Source organism: Diceros bicornis, chromosome 17, assembly GCF_020826845.1.
Source record: "Diceros bicornis minor isolate mBicDic1 chromosome 17, mDicBic1.mat.cur, whole genome shotgun sequence".
NCBI classification, from domain to species: Eukaryota; Metazoa; Chordata; class Mammalia; order Perissodactyla; family Rhinocerotidae; genus Diceros; species Diceros bicornis.
This window is the reverse complement of record NC_080756.1, coordinates 54932099-54953994: the sequence shown is the minus strand read 5'-3', so window position 1 is coordinate 54953994 and position 21896 is coordinate 54932099. Positions and strand designations below refer to the sequence as shown.

The following is a 21896-nucleotide window of genomic DNA, read 5'->3' as shown; positions in this document are numbered from 1 at the left end:
TGGGGCTTACCGTAACTGCTCTCATATGCCTTCTGCCTGCTTCCCATTTTTTATTTCCCCGAAGCCCAGGTCAGATCGCAATATCATTGACATAAGCTTTTTCCTGTCACCTAACAACAAGCGCACAACACTCTGGGCTCCAGCCTGGTTCTGCTTAACTTTTTCCCTTCCCTTTGGCATTTTCACTTTGACATCTTCCCCAAGAGGCAGGGGGTGGGGACCCCAGCCCCAGATGGTGACGTTGGGGGCCGGCCCAGGCCTGGGTTGTGGAGGAGCCTGACTACCGGGCTTCCTGTCTCTTCATTTAAGCACGTCTCTGCAGAGGTAACAAGTGCTCTCCCCAGTGGGCTCCTGGTTGCAGAGCTCCCGGCCCTCACCTAGGCACACTTGTGTGAAAAGCAGAGGAGAAGAAAGACACAGGCCCAGAGGTAAGATGGACGACTCAGCTTCATTCCTTTCCGAGGGTCTGGGAAGGGGAGGAGAATGTGGCAGCAGATGCGCTGGAATGTGCTGAATTCCTAGTTCTCTGCCCACTGCTCTGGTCTCCTTCTCTTGCATTTCGTGAGCAGTGATCTCCCACTGGAAGTGTGAGCTTCAAGAAGCCAGGGACTATGCCAAACTCCTCTCGGCGTCTCCACTGTGCACAGTTCAGCGCCCAGAGCAGAAGGTGCTTCTCAGAGAGGTGTTGCCTTGGATTGCGAAAGCAGAAAAGGAATGGGGACTCGAGGCCACCCCTGGCTGGGAAAGGCAGTGGAAGGCGACTAGTCATGGGGCAGTGCAGGAGATGAAGATAGGAAGAGGGGAAAAGAGGGAAGAAGTGGTGGGAAAGAAAGAGAATACGCGAATATTAAGGAGGGAGGAGGCCTATGAAAAAGATATGAAAAGAAGAAGTAAAATAAAAGCAAGGAAAAAAGAAAGAGAAGTAGAATCTAGTATAGAGGGAATTCTCCTCAAATCAATTTTCCCAGTAACACTATTACCAAAAAGTCACTCCAGAAATCATACATGCTGCATTCATAAACCATATGACTGACTGATAAGGCCTCTCCGTTAACTATCTTTTCTGTTGATATGTGTTTTTACTTTTTTTGGTCTACTTTTGTGCATTTTTATGATTTTTGAACAATATCTTTAAAGGCACTTCCACTTTAATTGGCTTTAAAATGATTAATGAAATGGGAAAGCTAAAATTCTCAAAAAAGGTTGAAACTGAGCTCTTTCATACAGAATACCGTAAAAGTCACAGATACAAATTTTAAGTAAATACATCATTAGAAAAATTGGTTCTAAAAGAATTGGTTTTAGGTGCCTCAGCTGCTCTGGAAAAGAAGGCTAGGGGAGTTAGAGAAAGATTTGCTGACACCCCCCACTTCCACCCCCCGGGGTTGGTGGTGTGTGTGGGGGACACAGGAGGTGATGCCCCTCTAGATGAGATGCCCTGAACAACTCCAGCCTCCCGCCTCCCCACCCTCAGTCCTTTGCCCTCTTAAGACCTCCAAGGCCTTACATCCCTGTTCCCCAGCTGTCCTCTGCCTTCCCTTGCAGACATGTTCTAGGAGAGGGACCTCCAGGGGTACAGTCTGATTCCTCAAAATAGAAAGGCCCCACTCTCACTAATTCAAAGATTTTGCTCTGGGTGGAATAGCTCGTCCTGAATGTCTTGTTCTTGCAGGGCAAATTTTAGGAGTGCAAGGCTGAAAGGAGAATCTGATGGGGGAGATCATTGCGTCTCGTGTTTTGACAAATAATTTCTTGTGCTGTGTTAGATTCTGTAGGCTCATACAAAATGGCCGCCCTGTTAATCTGAGGTGAAGGAGCTCCCAGAGGACAGGGGCTAGAGACACCTCAAGAGATGATTTCCCTCTTTCATTTTGGGGCACTTATGTAGAAGAGGTCTTCCTCAAAATAAAAACTCCCCTCGCCAACTGGTTCTAGGCGGAAGCCTCACAGCGCCTTAGGCCCCGATCCTGGCCATAATGGTGAAGCGGCCCTGAGGGGAGTTGGGTAGACCAAGGGCCTTGCACATTTTAGACACTCAATAAATGTTTGTTGAATGAAATAACTTTGATGAGGGTGGGTGCTGGCAGAGGGCAGACAGGGCCTGGGTTTGGAAGGCTCTAAGGTTGAGCTGTGTTCTGCACCTTTCGGGGGATAGGGGAAGGGGGGAGGGCATGGCTCCCCCCACGTGGGCGTCTGAGGCAAAGGGGAGGATGGCGGAGGTTGCAGCCACCGAACCACAGGGGTCCCTTAGAAGGATCATGGTCTCTAGGAAGTTTATAGAAACCAGTGAGCAGTAGAGAGGTTGTGTGTGTGGAGGAGGGCACGTCCCGCGGCTGGGCTTGAGGGGGCTGACTGGGGGCTATGGGGAGAAGATGAAAGTGCCTGCGGGACCACAGCCTGTCGCTGTGGTGGGGCTGTGCCCTCTTCCTCTCCCCAGCCTCGCTCCTCATCCCATCTCTGGGGCCAGGGTGAGGGCAGTGGGAACCTCAAGGCTCTGAGAGAGTGTGCGGGTGTGTTGCCATTTTGGTCTCATTGCTCTCTTGGTCTCTCTGTCTCTCTTGGGTCTAGTGCTGTGTGCATGCGTCTTGCCTCTCAGAATTTCTTCATCTCTTTCCCTCTGCCTCTACCTTGTTTGTACTACCCTGGGCTTTGTGTGTGACTGAGGATTGTGTGAAGTGTAGTTGTTGCTTAATGAGATGCTCTGGGTCTCTCCTACCTTCTTCTTTCCCCCCATCCTCCCCTCATCCTCCTTGGGGGCCTCTGTGTGTTTTTAGGAACCTGTCCTTTTCATTTTGCCCACCCTGCAGCAATCTCCCTTTCATCCACCCCTTGGCTCCAGGCCGTGCTCTGCAGGCTCCCTTCAGATCAAAGCTTGTTGAAAGCTGCATTCCTGCCAGAGGCCTGGATACCTGTTTACGGGCTGAGAAGGGACTAGAGCTTAGTGGCAGCTGGAGAAAGGAGAGATGAAGAAGGAGAAGAGGGAAGGGGCCCTCCAAGCGAGACCAGGATAGCCGGAATTGCCTCCTGGCATATGAGGCACAGAGGAGGAGAGACACAGACTCAGGGAGTTGAAGATGGAGGCATCAGTGTGGGGAGGCACAGATGCAGAAATGCGCAGATGTGATCAGAGAAACAAGCAGAGACAGACAGACAGACACGCCAGGACCTTGGGGACCAGCAGCCCAACCAGCTTCTCTCAGAGGGCTGTGGTGTACACGATGCTACTGTACTGGGGCAGAGTGCCTGTGGGCAGGCTGAGGATGTGGCAATCAAAGGCCAGCGGCAGCGGAAGCCCAAAGCACCAAAGCAAGCAGCAGCTGGAAACCCATAGCCTCCTCCACTGAGCTGAGCCCCGGGGTGGGTTGGGGCAGTGCAGGGAGCTGGAGCCAGGGATGTGGCCCTCTGTACAACCCTGGGATCACCGAGTGAGGAAGAAAAAGTGACCTCCATTTGGGGAAAGGTCAAGAATGTCCCTAGCCTTCCTCAGGCATCTCAGCTGAATTTAGTCCCCATATGGAGACTCCTTCATTCTCTGCTCACCAAGGACACAGTGAGTCTAGCATGGGGGGACAGTAGGAACCACTCTCAGACGTAACAGTGCCCTTACCCCACTCTCGCACCCAGCCGTGCCCTCAGTGCCTCCATGCCCCATGCTAACTTGTAAACAACTTCACCCGTGACGAGCCCTCCCTCCTTTCCTGGAAACCTCCTCCCTCATCTCTTCTCTTCTAATTTCCCTGCTTAAAAAAAATTATTTCAACTGTTAGGCCCTGAGTAATTCCTCTTTCAAGCAGATAGAATGACTGACAGGACTTGTTTTTATATCATCTTCCCCCAAACCTCATTGGGAGGACCAAGCCCCCAGCACCCATCTGAGTGCTCAATCTCTGTCATGAATCAGGGCCCAACAGGAAACAGAGTCCACCTCCAATGGTTCAAGAGACGGCAGAATGGGGGTTATTGACAGAGGTGTGGACAGGGTTAAGGGAACCAACCAGCATATGAAGGCACAGAGACACTAGCACCAGCAGGCGGGGTCCTGAAGGGGAAGGGCAGAAGTGGTGTTTCTGGAACCCAGTGAGGGTTTGAGCTGTGGATAAGGGGCCCAGGGACAGAAGCAGTAGTGGGCAGGGGGGAGGCGGGGGGAGGGAGGGAATAAAGCTCTATATAGACCAGCCACATCCCTGCTCAAACATCAGCAGTGCACAGCAAAGCCCTAGCTCCCTTCCCTGTCTGTCAGGATTTACAGTTGGCCCCAAACGCCTTTCCATCTTCCCTCACTGCTTCCCTCCAGGAGCCCTCTCTGGCCTTCCCAACCTCCTCCACAGCCCCACCACCTTTGCACGTGGGGTGGGACGCCCTTCTCCTTTCCTTTCCAGCTTACTCATGGTTTTCAAACCTGAGTATGTGTCAGTTACCTGGAGGTTTGTGAAAACACAGACGCTAGACCCACCGCCAGTTTCTGATTCAGCAGGTCTGGTGTGGGGCCCAAGAATTTGCCTTTGTAACAAGTTCCCAAGTGACGCTGCTGCTGTTGATGCGGGACCACACTTTGAGAGTCACTGCTCTAACCTAAGGCTGCCCATTCCTCAAGGTCCATTCGGAGCCTTCCTGCAAACCCCGCCCCCAGCCTCGACAGTCTTCCAAGCTCACAGAAACCCTCCTGCTCCTTCATCTGAACTCTGAGACGGCATCTTTCTGCTTGTCCCACTCAGAACCCTGGTGGGGTTGGTCTGATGGTGAGCAGGGAATTAGCCTCTGCCCTTTCTCTCCCTTAGCTCGCACACTCTATCGGGCCCCAAGGAGTTTTACCTCAGAACTGTCCTTCCAGTCAGTCTCTTTTTCCGCATTCCCACAGCCTCTCTCTGAGTTCAGGCCCCATCTTCTCTCACCAGGATTGTTGCAATCCTGCTTCTTGTGCTCGGCCTCCTGTAATGTGTCTTCCACGCGGCAGTTCAAGGGGCCATTTGTAAATTTAATCATGTCCTTCTCTACATAAAATTCTTTACTGGCTCCGTGGTGCCCAGGGTCAAGTCCCAGCATCGCAGCATGGCATTCAAGGACTTTCACAGCCTGACCAGGCTCCCTGGACTCAGTCCCCATCAATTTGCCACCTTCTCCATGAAGCTTTTTCTGATCCCAACTGGCAGAGAACCCACCCCTGGCCTGGGCACCCCACTGTGTGGCATGTACCTGTGGGTGTCTGCTTAGAGGTAGGCACGGCTAGGGCCCTGGCTTGGCTGACAGGAGAGATCGCATACCATCCCTGTATGCCCCATGCCCCATGGATGCCTGCTGACTAATGGTTAGTATCTCCCTCAGGCCCTGCCGTTTCTGCGTTTCTGCAGGGGAAGGCTCAGGTTCCGGCCCGCTTCACCTGGGCAAGGCCACCATGAACAGGGGAACCTGTTTCAGGCACCTGCTCCTGCTGCTACAGCTAGGTGAGTGCTCAGACTTGAGGTTGGGTGCAGGTGGCCTGAGAGGAGGGGCTGATGGGGAAATGCAAAGGTGGAGCATGGGGCAGAGGTGGGGCAGTGACAGCCTTGAGGCCTGACCCCTTTCTTTTCCACCTAGCGTGGCTTCCAGCAGTCACTCAGGGAAAAGAAGTGGTGCTGGGGAAGGCAGGAGAAACAGTGGAGCTGCCCTGCAAGGCTTCCCAGAAGAAGAACATGTTCTTCAACTGGAAACATCCTTCCCAGGTCAAGATTCTGGGAGGTCAGCGCTCCTTCTGGGTCACAGGTAGGGCAGCCCTGCTCCCTGTCCAGGGAAAGTACTGTGGCTTGAACATCCCTGGCTTCGGAGCCCTGCTCCTGGTGAGCTCTGGGATCCCAGAGGGGTCAGCTTGACAGATACCCCAGTACACTCTCCAAGCCCAGAGATTTTTCTATGCCAACTGCTGGTGGCCAAGGGAATGGCTTTTGGTGGTGTATAATAATTTCAGTATTTTAACATTCATGACATTTTAATTGATGTTAGAAAAACAACTATCATATAAAACCCATAATTTCATGAATATTACTGCTATAGACCCATGATGACACTTTGTTTACTTCCATTAAAAGCAACAGAGTGATTTTTTCTAGCTTTTAAAGTGAAAAAAATTAAGATCTCAGTGCTTCTTAGGAGCGTGTTTTGCAATAAAGGAGACTTTTTTTTCTAGGTAAGGTTTGCCTTCATGTTCTTCTTTTTCATTTTTACTTCAGCAAGACTTGCCCTGAGCTAACATCTGTTGCCAATCTTTCTCTTTTTGCTGAGGAAGTTTCACTCTGAGCTAACACCCATACCAGTCTTCCTCTATATTGTGTTGCTGCCACAGCATGGCCACTGACAAGTGGTGTACATCCATGCTCGGGAACCAAACCCAGGCTGCCAAAGCAGAGTGCGCTGAACTTAACCACTAGGCCGTGGGGCCAGCCCCTCTTCTTTATTGTTTACTTTTATTTTTTAAATTATTTTATTGAGATCATATTGGCTTGTAACATTGTGTAAATTTCAGGTGTACATTATTATATATCCTTTTCTGTATAGACTGCATTGTGTTCACCACCAATAGTCTAGTTTTTATCCATCACCATACATATGTGCCCCTCATGCTCTTCTTTAAATAACGCTTCTTTCTTCTGTGTATGGCTTCTAATATTCAACACATTTTTGAATAGGCATGTTATATGAGTCAAAATTAGAAAAACCTCACCAGGATGAAATGTATTTTTGTAAATATATTTTTTATTCTATCAGTTTATTAGATTTATCATTGTTTGCATTTCACTGCTTACTTTTAATATTTTCTTTTAATTATAAAAAATTCAAACATATACAAAAGTAGAATAATTATATAATGAACCCCCATGTATCCGGCTCAGCTTCGACAATTGTCAATTTGTGGTCAATTTTGTTTCATTTCATTTACATCCTCAACCCCCCACCATATTATTTTATAGCAAGTACCAGACATTGTATTATTATTATTTTTGTGTGTGTGTGTGAGGAGGACTAGCCCTGAACTAACATCTGATGCCAAGCCTCCCATTTTTTTTTTTTCTGGAGGAAGATTGGCCCTGAGCTAACATCTGTGCCCATCTTCCTCTACTTTATATGGGACGCTGCCACAGCATGGCTTAACAAGCGGTGTGTCGGTGTGCACCCAGGATCCGAACCTGCGAACCTCGGGCTGCCGCAGCAGAGCACGCGCGCTCAACCACTTGCGCCACCGGGCCGGCCCCCAGACATTGTATTATTTAATCTGTACGTACTTCATTAGAAATACTTCATTTTAAAATGTAGACTCTTTTTAAAAACATAGCTGCAGTATCATCACTCCCTCATTCAATTTTTTGACAAGAACACTTCATAGATGGTGTTTTGTACTACCAATTTCATCACATCAGAAGCCATGTAACGTCTGTCACTCTTTTTGTGCTATTAAGATTAATTGAGGGCCGGCCCCATGACTTAGCGGTTAAGTGCGACTGCTCAGCTACTGGCGGCCCGGGTTTGGATCCCGGGCGTGCACCGAAGCACCGCTTCTCCGGCCATGCTGAGGCCGCGTCCCACATACAGCAACTAGAAGGATGTGCAACTATAACATAGAACTATCTACTGGGGCTTTGGGGAAAAAAAGGAGGATGATTGGCAATAGATGTTAGCTCAGAGCCGGTCTTCCTCAGCAAAAAGAGGAGGATTGGCACGGATGTTAGCTCAGGGCTGATCTTCCTCACACACACACACACAAAAAAGATTAATTGATGTGTTCAAGTGTTAGTTTTAGGTGATAAATATAATAACATTATTTTTAGTTTTTTTGGTTTTTTACAGTTGCCTTCTGTTTATGAGAAGTGATACTGGCTTTCTGTTTATTATAGTGATATAGTTTCTTTTTAAAATAAATTAATTTATTTTGAAAAAGTGAATCTGTTTAAAGATGTTCCATAAATAGGATCGGTAGATTTGGCCAAAAACATGTATAAGGTATGTGAATGGCTGCGGTCTGGGAAGCTGGCTCCAGTCCAAGACTTTACTTTTACAGGGAGGAAACTGTGGCTCAGGGTGGGAAGTCCCTGCCCCAGGCTTTCGTGCCCAGGGGGAGGCAGAGCTGGGGCTAGAGTTTTGGTCTTTCAACTTTCAGGCCTAAGCTCTCCTATAGAAAGTCATCCTAGGGCAGGCAAACCTGAACTGGTCGTAGTGCATAGGAAATCATCTTTGTTGAAAACGGATGTCTCCCTTTCCTGCCTTGGTCCAGTGGAAAAAAATTCTGCCTTCTATGTCAAGAAGGTTCTTACTGGGTTCGCAGAGTCACAATTCAGACACGCATGTCAACTCTTCAGGTCTGGACATGAAGTAAAAGAGGGATAGTGGGCTGGATCTTCATTGACCCAAAGCCATTCCTTAAAATTAACAAAACCCCCAATTCCCGATTTCTTTCTGATAGAAACACCAAGCAGAAACCAGCCCGTTAACCAGGTTAACTGCCCTTTGCCTGCCCACGTCCTCTCCTCCTTCAAACAGCTGCTTCAAGAGGCCCCTACGATCAAACTAACCTACCCTGGACCACCGGCTCCTGGTGCCCAGTTCCTAATTTACTCCCTGGAGCAGAGCACAGGACAGCCACTCCCACAAACTCTGCAAGTGGTTTTCTTGTCCTAGAACTGTATTCTGCTAAATTGCTTGAAAGAGCAGACTTTGAGCTGGAACTTTACTCTTTATTTATTTTTGTTAATTTTAAAGGAAAAATAATTTGAAAAAGTAATACAGTAGATGGTAAAAATTTAAAACCATACAGATGATACACAGTGACAACGAATCTCCCTCCTACTCCTGATCCCTGTTTCCTCAGCTCCCTTCCCCAGAGGCAACTGTGTTAACCAGTTTCTGTGTTTCCTTCAAGGGATGAACTATGCATGTGGAAGCACATATGTATACAGTCCCTCTTTTCTTTTTATTTATTTATTTAATTTTTTATTGCGGTAACATTGGTTTATAACATTATGTAAATTTCAGGTGTATATAGTTATATTTCAATTTCTGTGTAGACTACATCATGTTCACCACCCAAAAACTAATTACCATCCATTACCGTACACATGTGCCCAGTCACCTCTTTTGCCCTCCTCTCCCCCCCTCCCCTCTGGTAACCACCAATCTAATCTCTGTATCTATGTGTTTGTTTGTTGTTGTTGTTGTTTTTATTTTCTACTTATGAATGGGGTCATACGGTATTTGACTTTCTCCATCTGACTTATTTCACTTAGCATAATACCCTCAAGGTCCATCTACATTGTTGCAAATGGCAAGATTTCATCTTTTTTTTTTTATAGCTGAGTAATATTCCATTGTGTATATATACCATATCTTCCTTATCCATTCATCCCTTGATGGGCACTTGGGTTGTTTCCAAGTCTTGGCTATTGTGAATAATGCTGCAGTGAACATAGGGGTTCATGTATGTTTACATGTTCGTGTTCTTTGGATAAATACCCAATAGTGGAATAGCTGGATCATATGGTAGTTCTCTTATTGAGGCCTAAGGGACCAGTGACCTGCAAGTGGGTCCTCTTGCCCAGAGCCGCTCACGTCAATAGAACGAGACCGGGTTCAGAATAGCAGAGCAGAAACTTTATCTGTTGATCAACGAATGGAGGGGGCAGAGCTCGTGCTCTAAAACACCTTCTTCCCAAAGGGAAGGTGAACAGAGTTCTTATGGGCTGTAAAGGGGGAGGGATGTCTGCGTCATTGCTTGGGGCGGGGGCATTTGGGGCTTGCATGGATCTTCCCTTCTTGCACATAGCATCTTTTGCACACATTTCCTTTTGCACACAGCACCTTTTGCACACGTTTCCTTTTGTGTATGGCACCCCATCGCCATCTTGGACCTTTCTGGTTTGGACTGGTTCTGCAGTTTGGCCATCTGGCAATGTTCTGTCTTGGTTCCTATAAGCAAGCGCAACTTAAAAACAAAGCATTAGACATGGAAAATGTTTTAGGGACTTCTCTGGGTGACAGTTCTAGTCTTAATTTTTTGAGGAATCTCAGGCCTCTCTTTTCTTACATAAAATTATAAATTCATCATATATGTATATATATACACACACACACACACACAGAGTGCCTACAAGTGCTAGGTAACGTTCTAGGTGCTGGGGATGTAATATAGTGGAAAACAAATGGGACATTCAGGTAGTAAGCACACCATAGCAATACACCTCCTTCTAACTTTAGAGTGTGTGTGTGTGTGTGTGTGTGTGTGTGTGTGTGTGTGAGAGAGAGAGGAAGATTAGCCCTGAGCTAACGTCCATGCCAATCCTCCTCTTTTTGCTGAGGAAGATTGGCCCTGGGCTAACATCTGTGCCCATCTTCCTTTACTTTATATGTGGGACGCCTGCCATAGCATGGCTTGATGAGTGGTGCGTAGGTCCATGCCTGGGATCCGAACCTGCGAACCTCAGGCTGCCAAAGAGGAGCATGCAAACTTAACCACTATGCCACCGGGCCAGCCCCCTAACCTTACCTTTGTAAAAAATGAGACAGATATTTTGAAGATTGTTCTATATTCATATTTGTATGTTTCTATATCTATCTATATCTATCTATATACTTACCTCTATCTTTATATTTCTACTTCATTTCTTTCCAGTGACTGTGTAGCTCCTTTGTATAATTATACCACGATTTATTTGACTAATTTGATATCATTGGAGATTTAGGTGGTTTTCACTTTATTATGATCACAACTGATTCGACAGTGAATCAAACCTTGTATGTTTGGACACATGTGCAAACGTCCTTATAAGATAAATTCCTAGAAGTGAAATTGGTGGACCAGGTCAGCTTGATCTTTAGATATCTTTTTGTTATTCAAATTTTGCTGAAATGGCATCTGCTATAATAAGATTTGACTGTATATTAATTTGCACCTTATATGTTACTTCTTTTATACAAATTTTATTAATATTACTATTTTTTCTCCACATTTTATTTATTTGTTTGTTTATTTATTTATTTATGGTGAGGAAGATCAGCCCTGAGCTAACATCCATGCAAATCCTCCTCTTTTTGCTGAGGAAGACTGGCCCTGAGCTAACATCCGTGCCCACCTTCCTCCACTTTATGTGAGACGCTGCCACAGCACAGCCTGCCAAGCGGTGTGTCGGTGCACACCCAGGATCCGATCCCGGGTCGCCAGCAGCAGAGCACGTGTACTTAAGCTCTACGCCATGAGGCCGGACCCTCTCCACATTTTAAAGTATTATTTGCTCATTACATACATATTTGGCAAATGCAGAAAAGAATAAGGAAGAATATCAAATGCATGCACACTTCCACCCTTTGGAGATATCCTCTGTAAACATTTGATTTATTTCCTGCCATTCTCTGTTTAGTGTGGAAAATATGTATTATTTACATAGATGGTATCATACTGTATATACCTTTTATCCTACCCCCTCACAACATTATATCATGATGGGACAATCAATTATTAGACTAACTTTTAAAAGTAATCTGGCAATGTTTAATAGATACAAAATTCTAAAATCCTTTTACCTAGTAATAGCTATTCTGGAAAATCTATTTGACAAAAATGAAGTTGTGAATATTTCATAATATCTGTGCAAGGATGTTGTTATAAGCCTTGTTCATAATGTGAGAGAATAGGATTCAACCTGAGTACCCATCAATGAGGAAAGAGTTGAACTATGGTACAACTGTGGGAAATTATGTAAGTAATGAAAAGAATGAGGGCTTTCAGGAAAATGGAGTAGACAAATGTACTAGTCTGCTTGGCCTGCTATAACAAAATGCCATAGACTGGGTGGTTTAACAGGAATTTATTTTCTCACAGTTCTGGAGGCTGGAAGTCTGAGATCAGGGTGCAAGCATGCTCGGGGTCTGGAGAGGACTCTTTTCTTGGCCTGCAGATGGCCACCTTCTTGCTGTGTCCTCACATGATGGAGAGAGAAAGCAAGCTCTCTGGTGTCTCTTCTTATAAGGGCACTGATCCCATCATGAGGGCCCTATCTTCATGACCTCATCTAAATCTAATTACCTCCCAGGCCGGCCCCGTGGCTTAGCGGTTAAGTGCGTGTGCTCCGCTGCTGGCGGGTTCAGATCCCGGGCGCGCACCAACACACCGCTTCTCTGGCCATGCTGAGGCCGCATCCCACATACAGCAACTATAAGGATGTACAGCTATGACATACAACTATCTACTGGGGCTTTGGGGGAAAAAATAAATAAATAAAAATTAAAAAAAAAAAATCTAATTACCTCCCAAAGGCCCCATCTCCAAATACCATCACATGGGTGTTAGGGCTTTGACATATGAATTTAGGGGGGATATAATTCAGTCCATAGTCTATTGAGGCTGTAATGAGGTGCCCCAACACCCCCACTGGGATGATATCAGGGAATGCAAAGTAGAGAGCTAGGACGTAAATCTGCACCAGCTAGTGACAGGGTTCCTCAACCCTCTGCAAAGTCAGTGGAGACCACACGAGGAGCCTGGACTTCCACTCTCACCCAGCAGTCATAAGGCACCCCTCCTTGCTTGGGTGCTGTCAGAGGAGGCCTAGTGGAGAGTCTGGACTTTCACCATCATCCAGCAATAATAAGGCCAGCTCCACCACAGGCCTTGGAGCAGAGACCACATGAAGACCACGTGGGGAGCTGGAATGTTCACTCCTCCCCAGCAGTAGTGAGGAGCATCTCCCTCTAGTAGCAATGCAGGATGAGAGAGGAACTTAGATATCTGCCTCCACTTGGTAGTAACGAAGTGGCACTGCCCCCTTCCTTTGACAGAGCAGTGTCAAAGGGAGCCAGTTAAATTAGAAGGTTTAAATAAGATCTAGAATCTCTTAACAATAATGCTCAAATGTCTAGGTTCCAATGGAAAATCACTCATGATACCAAGAACCCAGAAGATCTCAAACTGGATGAAAAAAAAGAATCAATAGATGCCCACGCTGAGATGAAAGAGATGGTAGCATTCTCTGACCAAGATTTTAAAGCAGCCATGATAAAAAATCCTTCAGCAAGCAATTACAAACATGCTTGAAACAAATGAAAAAATAGAAAGCCTCAGCAAAGAAATAGAAGATATAATAAAAAAGAACCAAGTGGAAATTTTAGAACTGAAAAATACAATAACCAAAACACTTAGATCAATGGATGTGCCCAAAAGCAAAATGGAAGGGTCAGAGGAAAGAATCAGTGAACTGCAAGATAGAACAATAGAAATTATACAATTTTAACAACAGAGAGAAAATACACTATAAAAAAATGAACAAAGCCATAGGGTCCTGTGAGACTATAACATAAGATCTAATATTTATGTCAATGGAGTCCCAGAAGGAGATGAAAAAGGAAAATGGGGCTGAAAAAATAATGGCTGAAAATTTCCCAAATTTGGCAAGAGACTTTAACCCATAAATTCAAAAAGCTGAACAAATATAAATAGGATAAACTTCAAGAAATCCACATCAAGACCCATCATAATTAGACTTCTGAAAACTAAAAACAAGGAAAAAAATGCTCAAAACAACCAGAGAAAAATGATACCTTACCTATAGGGTAACAACTTGAATGACAGCAGAGTTCTCATCAGAAACTGTGCAGGCCTGAAGGAAGTGACACGAAAGAAAAGAACTATAAGCTGGATCCTATACCCAGAGAAAAATATCCTTCAGGAATGAAGGAGAAGTCAAGACAGTCTCAGATGAAAGAAAAGTAAGAATTTGTTGCCAGCAGACCTACCCTAAAAGAATGGTTCAAGGAAGTTCTTTAAACAGAAAGGAAATGATGAAAGAAGGAATCTTAGAATATCAGGAAGGAAGAAAGAACAAAGTAAACAAATACATGGATAAATACGTTAGGCTTTCCTTTTCCTCTAAAGTTTTCTAAATTATGTTTGACAGTTGAAGCAAAATTACAAGACTATCTGTGTGGTTCTAAATGTACACAGAGGAAATATTTAAAACAATTATATTATATATGGGACGGTAAAGGGATGTTAAGGGAGGTAAGGTAAAATGATAATACAAGTAGATTGTGATAGGTTATATACACATATAATGTAATACCTAGAGTAATCACTAAAAAAATACAAAGAGATACACTCAAAACCATTATTGATAAATTAAAATGGATTCTACAACACATTTAAAAATATTTACATACCAAAGTATAAAATAAATATCTATGAGTGCATACTGATATAAATAACTGATTGAATAAATAAATAAATGGGGGGAAAGTGACAAATCTTCCATGTAGAAGAATTCCAATTAATTTATGTAAATAATCTGCCCTCAAGGAGATGGAGCATAACTCCTCACTCCTTAAGTGTGGGCTGTGCATAGTTGTTAACTTCCAAAGAGTACAGTATGGAAAAGGGGGCAAGAATAACTTTACAGTGGAGAAACCTGAAAAACATTACCTCAATCAAGTGGTCAAGGTCAAAGTCAACAGTCATAAGTCATGTTGATACTATGCACCCTTGATATGTAATGAAAATGGCACTTTACCTCTGTGATCTTCCTCCCCCAAATCCATAAGCCCAGTCTAGTCAAGAGAAAAACAACAGACAAATCCCAATAGAGGGATATTTTACAAAATACCTGACCAATACTCCTCAAAAATGTCAATGTCATCAAAAACAAAGATTGTCTGAGAAATTGTCACAGCCAAGAGAAGCCTAAGGAGACATGACAACTAAATGTAACATAGTATTATAGATGGGATCCTGGGATGGAAAAAGGACATTAGATAAAAGCAAAGGAAATCTGAATAAATATGGGCTTTAGTTAATAATAATGTATCAATACTGGTTTACTAATTGTAACAAATGTTTCACACTAATGTAAGATGTTAATAATAGGGGAACTTTGGTATGAGGTGTATGGAAACTCTGTACTATTTTCACAATTTTTATGCAAATCTAAAACTATTCTTAAAAAGTGTGTTACAAAAAGATGTTCAAGTAACCCACAGGAAAAATAAAACAGAAAACAGAATAAGCAGAAAACAAAAATAAAATGGCAGATTTAAGCCCTAACATATCAATAATTACATTAAATGTAAATGGTCTAAATATACCAATTAAAAAACAAAGATTGATAGAGTAGATTAAAAAGCATAATTCAACAATATGCTGTCTACAGTAAACTCACTTCAAATATAATGATACAGTCAGGTTGAAAGTAAAATCATGGAGAAAAGGATACACCATGCAAGCATTAATCAAAGAAAAGCAGGAGTGGATATATTAATTTCAGATAAAGTCAATGCTGGAGCAAAGAAAACTACCAGAGACAGAGAAGGACATTACATAATGATGAAAATGTCAACCCCTCAAGAAGACATAGTAATCCTAAATGTATGTGCACAAAACAACAGATCCACAAAATATGTGAAGGAAAAACTGATACAACTAAAAGGAAAAACAGATAAATCCATAATGATAGTTGAAGGTTTCAACACCCTTCTTCCAACAATTGACAAAACAACTACGTAGAAAATCAGTAAGGATATAGAAGAGCTCAATAACACCATCAACCAACAGGATCTAATTGACATTTATAGAATACTCCACCCAACAACAGCAGAATACATATTATTTTTAAATATCCACAGAACATATACCGAGATAGTCCATGTCTTGAGCCATAAAACAAACCTCAACAAATTTAAAATAATTGAAATCATATAGAGTATGTTCTCTGACTACATGGAATCAAATCAGAAATCAATAACAGACATATAACAGGAAAAATCTCCAAACACTTGGAAACTCAACAACTTTTAAGTATTTCCTGGGTCAAAGAAGAAGTCTCAAGAGAAATTTAAAAAATACATTGAACTGAGTGAAAATTTAAGAAGCATCTAAAAAAAACTACACATAACATTATACTTAATGGTGAAAGACTGAATACTTTCCCCCTAAGATTAGGAACAGGGCAAAGATGTCTGCTCTTACTGCGCTTATTCAACATAGTACAGCAATCCCTAGCCAGTGCAATAAGTCAAAAAAAAGGAAATAAAAGGAATACTGATTGGAAAGGAAGAAATAAAACTGTTCCTATTTGCAAATGACATGATTACTTATGTAGAAAATCTCAAGGAATCTATTTTGAAAAACTCTTAGAATGAATAAGTGAGTTCAGTAAGGTTACAGAATATAAGATAAACATACAAAAATCTATTGTATTTCTATATACTAGCAATGAACATGTGTACACAGAAATTAAAAATACAATGCCATTTACAATTGCTAAAAAAAAAAGAGAAACACTTAGGTAAATCTAACAAACACGCATAGGATTTGTATGCTAAGAACTACACAATGCTGATGAAAGAAGTCAAAGAAGATCTAAATAAATGGAGAGACCATGTTCATGGATTGGAAGACTCAACATAGTAAAGATGTCAATTCTCCCCAAATTGATACAGGTTTAACACAATTTCTATCAAATTTCCATTAGGATTCTTTGTAGATATAGACAAGATTATTCTAAAATTTATATGGAAAGCCAAAGGAACTAGAAAGCTAAAAGAATTTTGAAAAAAGAAGAAAGTAGGAGAAATCAGTCTATCTGCTTTCAAGACATATAACTAGAGTGCTCAAGCACGTGTAGTATTAGTGGAGGGACAGACACATGGATCAATGAAACAAAATAGAGAACCCAGAAATAGACCCACATAAATACGCCCAATTGATTTTTTTACACAAAAGTACAAAAGCAATTCAATAGAGGAAAGATAGCCTTTTTCAATAAATGGTGTTGGAGTAATTGGACATCCATAGGTTAAAAACCACAACATAAACAACAACAAACCCTTGACCTAAGTCTCACATCTTATTTTAAAATTAATTCAAAATGGACTAGGAACTTAACTGTAAAATATAAAATTATATCACATAGGAGAAAATCTTCAGGATCTAGATTAGGCAAAGAATTCTTACACTTGACACCAAAAGCATGATTCATAAAAGGAAAAATGGACAAATTGGTCTTCATCAACATTAAAAACTTTTGCTCTGCAAAAGACTTGATTAAGAAGAGGAAAACACAGTTTACAGAGTGTGAGAAAATATATGCAAACTATATATCTAACAAAGGACCAGAATCTAGAACATGTAAACAACTCCCAAAACTCAATACCAAAAAACAAACAATTCAGTTAGAAAATGGGCAAAAGACATGAACAGACATTTCACCAAAGAGGATATAAAGATGGCAAATAAGTACATGAAAATGTGTTCAACATCATTAGTCATTAGGGAAATGCAAATTAAAACCACAATGAGCTATCACCACCCAGCTATCAGAATGGCCAAAATAAAAAATAGTGACAACACCAAATGCTGGTGAGGATGCAGAGAAACTGGTTTACTCTTACATTATTGGAATGAGTGTAAAATGGTATAGCCATCCTGGAAAACAGTTTGGCAGTTTCTTTAAAAACTAAACATGCAACAACCCAGCAATTGCACTCCTAGGCATTTATCCCAGAGAAATGAAGAGTTATGTTTACACAAAAATCTGTACACAAATGTTTGTAGTAGCTTTATTTGTAATAGCTAACAACTAGAAACAACACAAATGTCCTTTGACATTTGTGAATGGTTATCCATACCATGGAATACTTTTCAGGAGTAAAAAAGAATGAATCATGTATAGTTATACAACAACTTAGATGAATCTCCAGAGAATTATGCTGGGTGAAGAAAAGCCAATTCTAAAAGGAAACATACTGTATAATTCCACTTATATAACATTCTTGAAATGACAAATTATAGAAATGGAGAACAGATTAGTGATTGCCAGGGGTTAAGGAGGAGAAAGGTTTGGGAAGGAGGAGGGTGTGGCTAGAAAACGGCCACATCTTTATGGTACTGGAGATGTTCTGTATCTTAATTGTATCAATGTCAATATCCTGGCTGTGATAGTGTAGATAGTTTTGCTAGCTGTTATGATTGGGATGACCTGGGTCAAGGGTACTTGAGATCTCTCCATATTATTTCTTACAATTGCATGTGAATCTATAATTATCTCAAAATAAAAAGTTTAATTAAAAAAAATCACCAGAATAAGAAGATTAACTTTCACAATTTCTAAACAAAAAGAATGAAGAAGCTCCACATATATACGCTTAGAAGGATGTCAAGCATATATTGTTAAGTGGAAAGAGTAAGCTATGTATATAATATAATCCCATTTTAATTAAAAAATTCAATGTGTGTAAATATATGTTTGCATGAGCAAAGAAAAAAGCACAGAGGAATCCACACCAAACTGTTTACAGTAGTATTGGCAGGGTGAGTGAGGTTTCCAAAAGGGAAGTGTTCTGGCCGACCCAGTGGCTTAGTGGTTGGGTGCACGCGCTCTGCTACCAGCAGCCCGGGGTTCGGATCCCAGGCGCGCACAGACGCACCACTTGTCCGGCCATGCTGAGGCCGCGTCCCACATATAGCAACTAGAAGGATGTGCAGCTAGGACATACAACTATCTACTGGGGCTTTGGGGAGAAAAAGGAGGAGGATTGGCAATAGATGTTAGCTCAGAGCTGGTCTATCTGAGCAAAAAGAGGAGGATTGGCATGGATGTTAGCTCAGGGCTGATCTTCCTCACAAAAAAAAAAAAAAGGGAAGTGTTCAATCTGTATTATTTTTGTAGTTCAAATAACTAACCTAAAAATTAAAGATTACATTGACACAACTTAAAAAATGTATATTATGAATATTTTCCATTTCATTAAAAATTATTTATAAATATAATTTTTATGCTAACCTAATATTCCATCAAATTAACATACTCTAATATACAGCCATTATCCTTTTGTCTAACATTGTACCCTATTAACAACACTACAATTATTATTTTTATACCTACATTTTGGGTTGCATGTTTTTTTTTTTTTCGTGAGGAAGATCAGCCCTGAGCTAACATCCATGCCAATCCTCCTCTTTTTGCTGAGGAAGACCGGCTCTGAGCTAACATCTATTGCCAATCCTCCTCCCTTTTTTCCCCCAAAGCCCCAGTAGATAGTTGTATGTCACAGTTGCACATCCTTCTAGTTGCTGTATGTGGGACGCCGCCTTAGCATGGCCGGAGAAGCGGTGCGTCGGTGCGCGCCTGGGATCCGAACCCGGGCCACCAGCAGCGGAGCGCACGCACTCAACCGCTAAGCCACGGGGCCAGCCCAGGGTTGCATTTTTTAAGTTATTATTCTAAGGATAAAGTTCTAGAAACGAAATTATGGATATGAACTTTTATAAATAGTTGGTGTATACTGCAAGATTGCTTCCAGAAAGGCTCTGTCCATTTACACTAAGTCTAGTTAATGTCACTGTGTGCCTCTCTTCCTAACACCCTTGCCCGCACTGAGTAGTATTATTTAAAACTTTTTTTTTGCTGATTTAATAGTTGAATATCATTGTTGTTCTAATTTGCATTTCTTTGATCGCCTGTGAGATTGAAACAATTTACCCCTTTCTAAAAATTCTTGGGTCTTTTGTGTCAATGCTTTTGTTCTGATTCTATGATTTGCTTTTCCTCCAGAACAGCTCTCCTTCCCAACTTCCTTATCTCTAAGGAGGGCACTATCACTCTCCTGACTCCTCCAATTTCTGAACCACAGAGTCAAATTTCTTTCTCTGCTTCAATCCCCGGTTCCCCGACTATGGCCATTCCTTCCTTTGGAAGTGTTTTTGTTTGAGCTTCTTTGTTCCCATGGGAATGCCATCCTCATTAGCCAAAGGCCGCATACACCTCACTTGGATTACAGTGGAAGCTTCCTGGCAGTTCTCTCCGCTACTGGTCTCTCTTACCTTAATTTCTTTTCCACCTGCTGCAGCACTGACTTCCAAAGCAATGCTTTGCAGCTGTCACTCCTCATCCGTTAGACTAAGCCCAGAAGCCTCCGCAGGACATTCACTCCCTCAGCATCTCTTCCCACAGCTTCCCACACCCGGTTGACTTCCTCACAGCTTTGAGGTGGTTCCTGTACTGCTTCCCTGGAGCGTTTCCCCCTTCCATTACCATCCGACGTGGGCCTTCTGCTCACCACAAGACATGCCAATAGTTAAGAGGCAAGGTGGTAGGAAATAAAGGACTTTATTATTACAGCTTGCTAGCAAGAGGGAAGATGGCTGACTCATGTCTAAAAAAAAACCGTCTTAAGGGAGCACAAATCTTACAGCAGTTATATAGGCCAGTGGGCTACAGGGGAGGGGCCTAGGAATGCTGACCCTCCAGTCCCACAGCCTGGGAGTCACCACACCATATCCTCCAGTCCTCATTGATGATGGCTATCAGCACAGACTCTCTGCCTGGGGGTCATCACACTCCCAAGGAACCCAAAAGAACAAAGCTATCATCTCATCACAGCTGGGAGGCACACACATAGGCAGGGGCTGCAAAATCAAGTAGCAGTTATATCTCCTGGAGGGTGCATATCCATGGAGGGTGCATATCCAGCCAGGCTAGTTTGTCAGAGGCCACTCAAAATCACAACAGGGTTTCCTTTCTATAACATGGCTTCCCCCGCACCAACCTTGTCTTGAGCCGGTATCACTTCCTGGTTGTCACCGTTGCTCTCTTTCCTCCAGGCCACTGCCTATACTTTTAAAGCTCCGTTCAATACTGGTCTCCTCCATGAATTTATCCCAAACTCACGCATACTCTTAGACCTTTCATGCCACTTTGCAATCACTTTTACAAAGTATAGGACAGCCTGGACAAGTGGGCCAGGATGGAGCCCAGAAAAGGAAAAACAAAGTAGGGAGGAAGAGCTATTTTAGGAAAGGTTGACACATTTCATTTTGAACCAGGTGAGTTTTGGGTGAAGGCAGGATATTCAGATAAAGTAATTTGTTGGGCCACTGGAAATGAGGGTCCAGAATTGAGGAGAGAGGTTGGGTCTGGGAAGATCAATTTGGGAGTCATCTGCAGAGCTGAGAGGGGAGGCAGTGGGATTTAGAATGTTTGGAGAAATGGGGAAGAGAATCCTAGACAGAGTCTGGGTAACACCTAAATGTAGATGCCAGAACAAGAGTCCAAGGTGAAGAAAAGGGAATAGTGCTTAGATACGGAGGAGAGAATCACAAGAGGTTAAAAGAGGGCAGAAACAGAGGAGCTACTCTTTCAAGAAGTTTGGTAAATCATGAAAAGAATGTAGTAGGATTTCAGAAAAATCGGGGAACTAAACCAATGTGTTGATCCAGGGGAAAGAGCAGTAGGGTAGGAATTACTGAAAAGACAAATGAAAGGGGAGTTTGGTGAGGCTGGAGGGACAGCCCAAGGCTACAGTTTATCTGGAAAGGTCTCAGGGAGAGGATGAGCCTGAGCAGTGGGGGAGGGGATATGAGGTCTGGAAGAGAGAAGGGAGACTGCAGGGCCGACAAGACATCCAGTCTCCTGCACCTAGAGAGAGGGCCTGTGACTGCTCAGGGAGGCAGAGGTGGTGCCCAGGGGCGTGAAGGTGGGGGCTTTATCTCAGTCACCTTCATCTCATCCCTCCAAACATGCATTCTAAGTAAAAAACTGTGTGTTTGGATGTACATTTATCTTCTGAAGCTCACCTCTACAGGAATTCTGGAGCTGCTGCTGCACCCAGAAAACGGTTAGCTAAAGAGAACTTCCTCTTGGTGATGGTTGTTAGATACTAAAAGAGGAGACTGGAGGAGACCACAAATCCATGCCTGAGGAACTTTCCAGAGACAGTACTGCATAGTGTACCCAGCAGGCCTGAATTTTAATCCTGGCTCCACCCCTTACTGGAGTCAAAATTCAAAAGATAGGAAAAGGTTTATAGTGAAAAGGCCCCCTCCCACACCTGTCTCATGGGTATTCACGTCCTCTCCTCAGAGGCAACCAAGGTTGCCATTTTCTTAGGTTTACTTC

The 21896-nt window shown here is 43.0% G+C and overlaps 1 protein-coding gene across 2 annotated transcripts in view; it reads left to right on the top strand.

The window, feature by feature from the left end:
• The first annotated feature begins 224 nt into the window (after positions 1-224).
• The window catches only part of CD4 (CD4 molecule), a 28319-nt gene continuing 6647 nt past the window's right edge, over positions 225-21896 (top strand). Inside the window, exons 1-3 of one of the 2 annotated variants that reach the window (XM_058558927.1) lie at positions 225-428; positions 5323-5441; positions 5575-5739. In XM_058558927.1, coding sequence (XP_058414910.1) covers positions 5393-5441; positions 5575-5739 — 214 coding nt within the window. In that variant the 5' untranslated portion in view covers positions 225-428; positions 5323-5392. The remainder of the gene's footprint in view (positions 429-5322; positions 5442-5574; positions 5740-21896) is intronic. The other variant, XM_058558926.1, reaches the window with a different exon arrangement.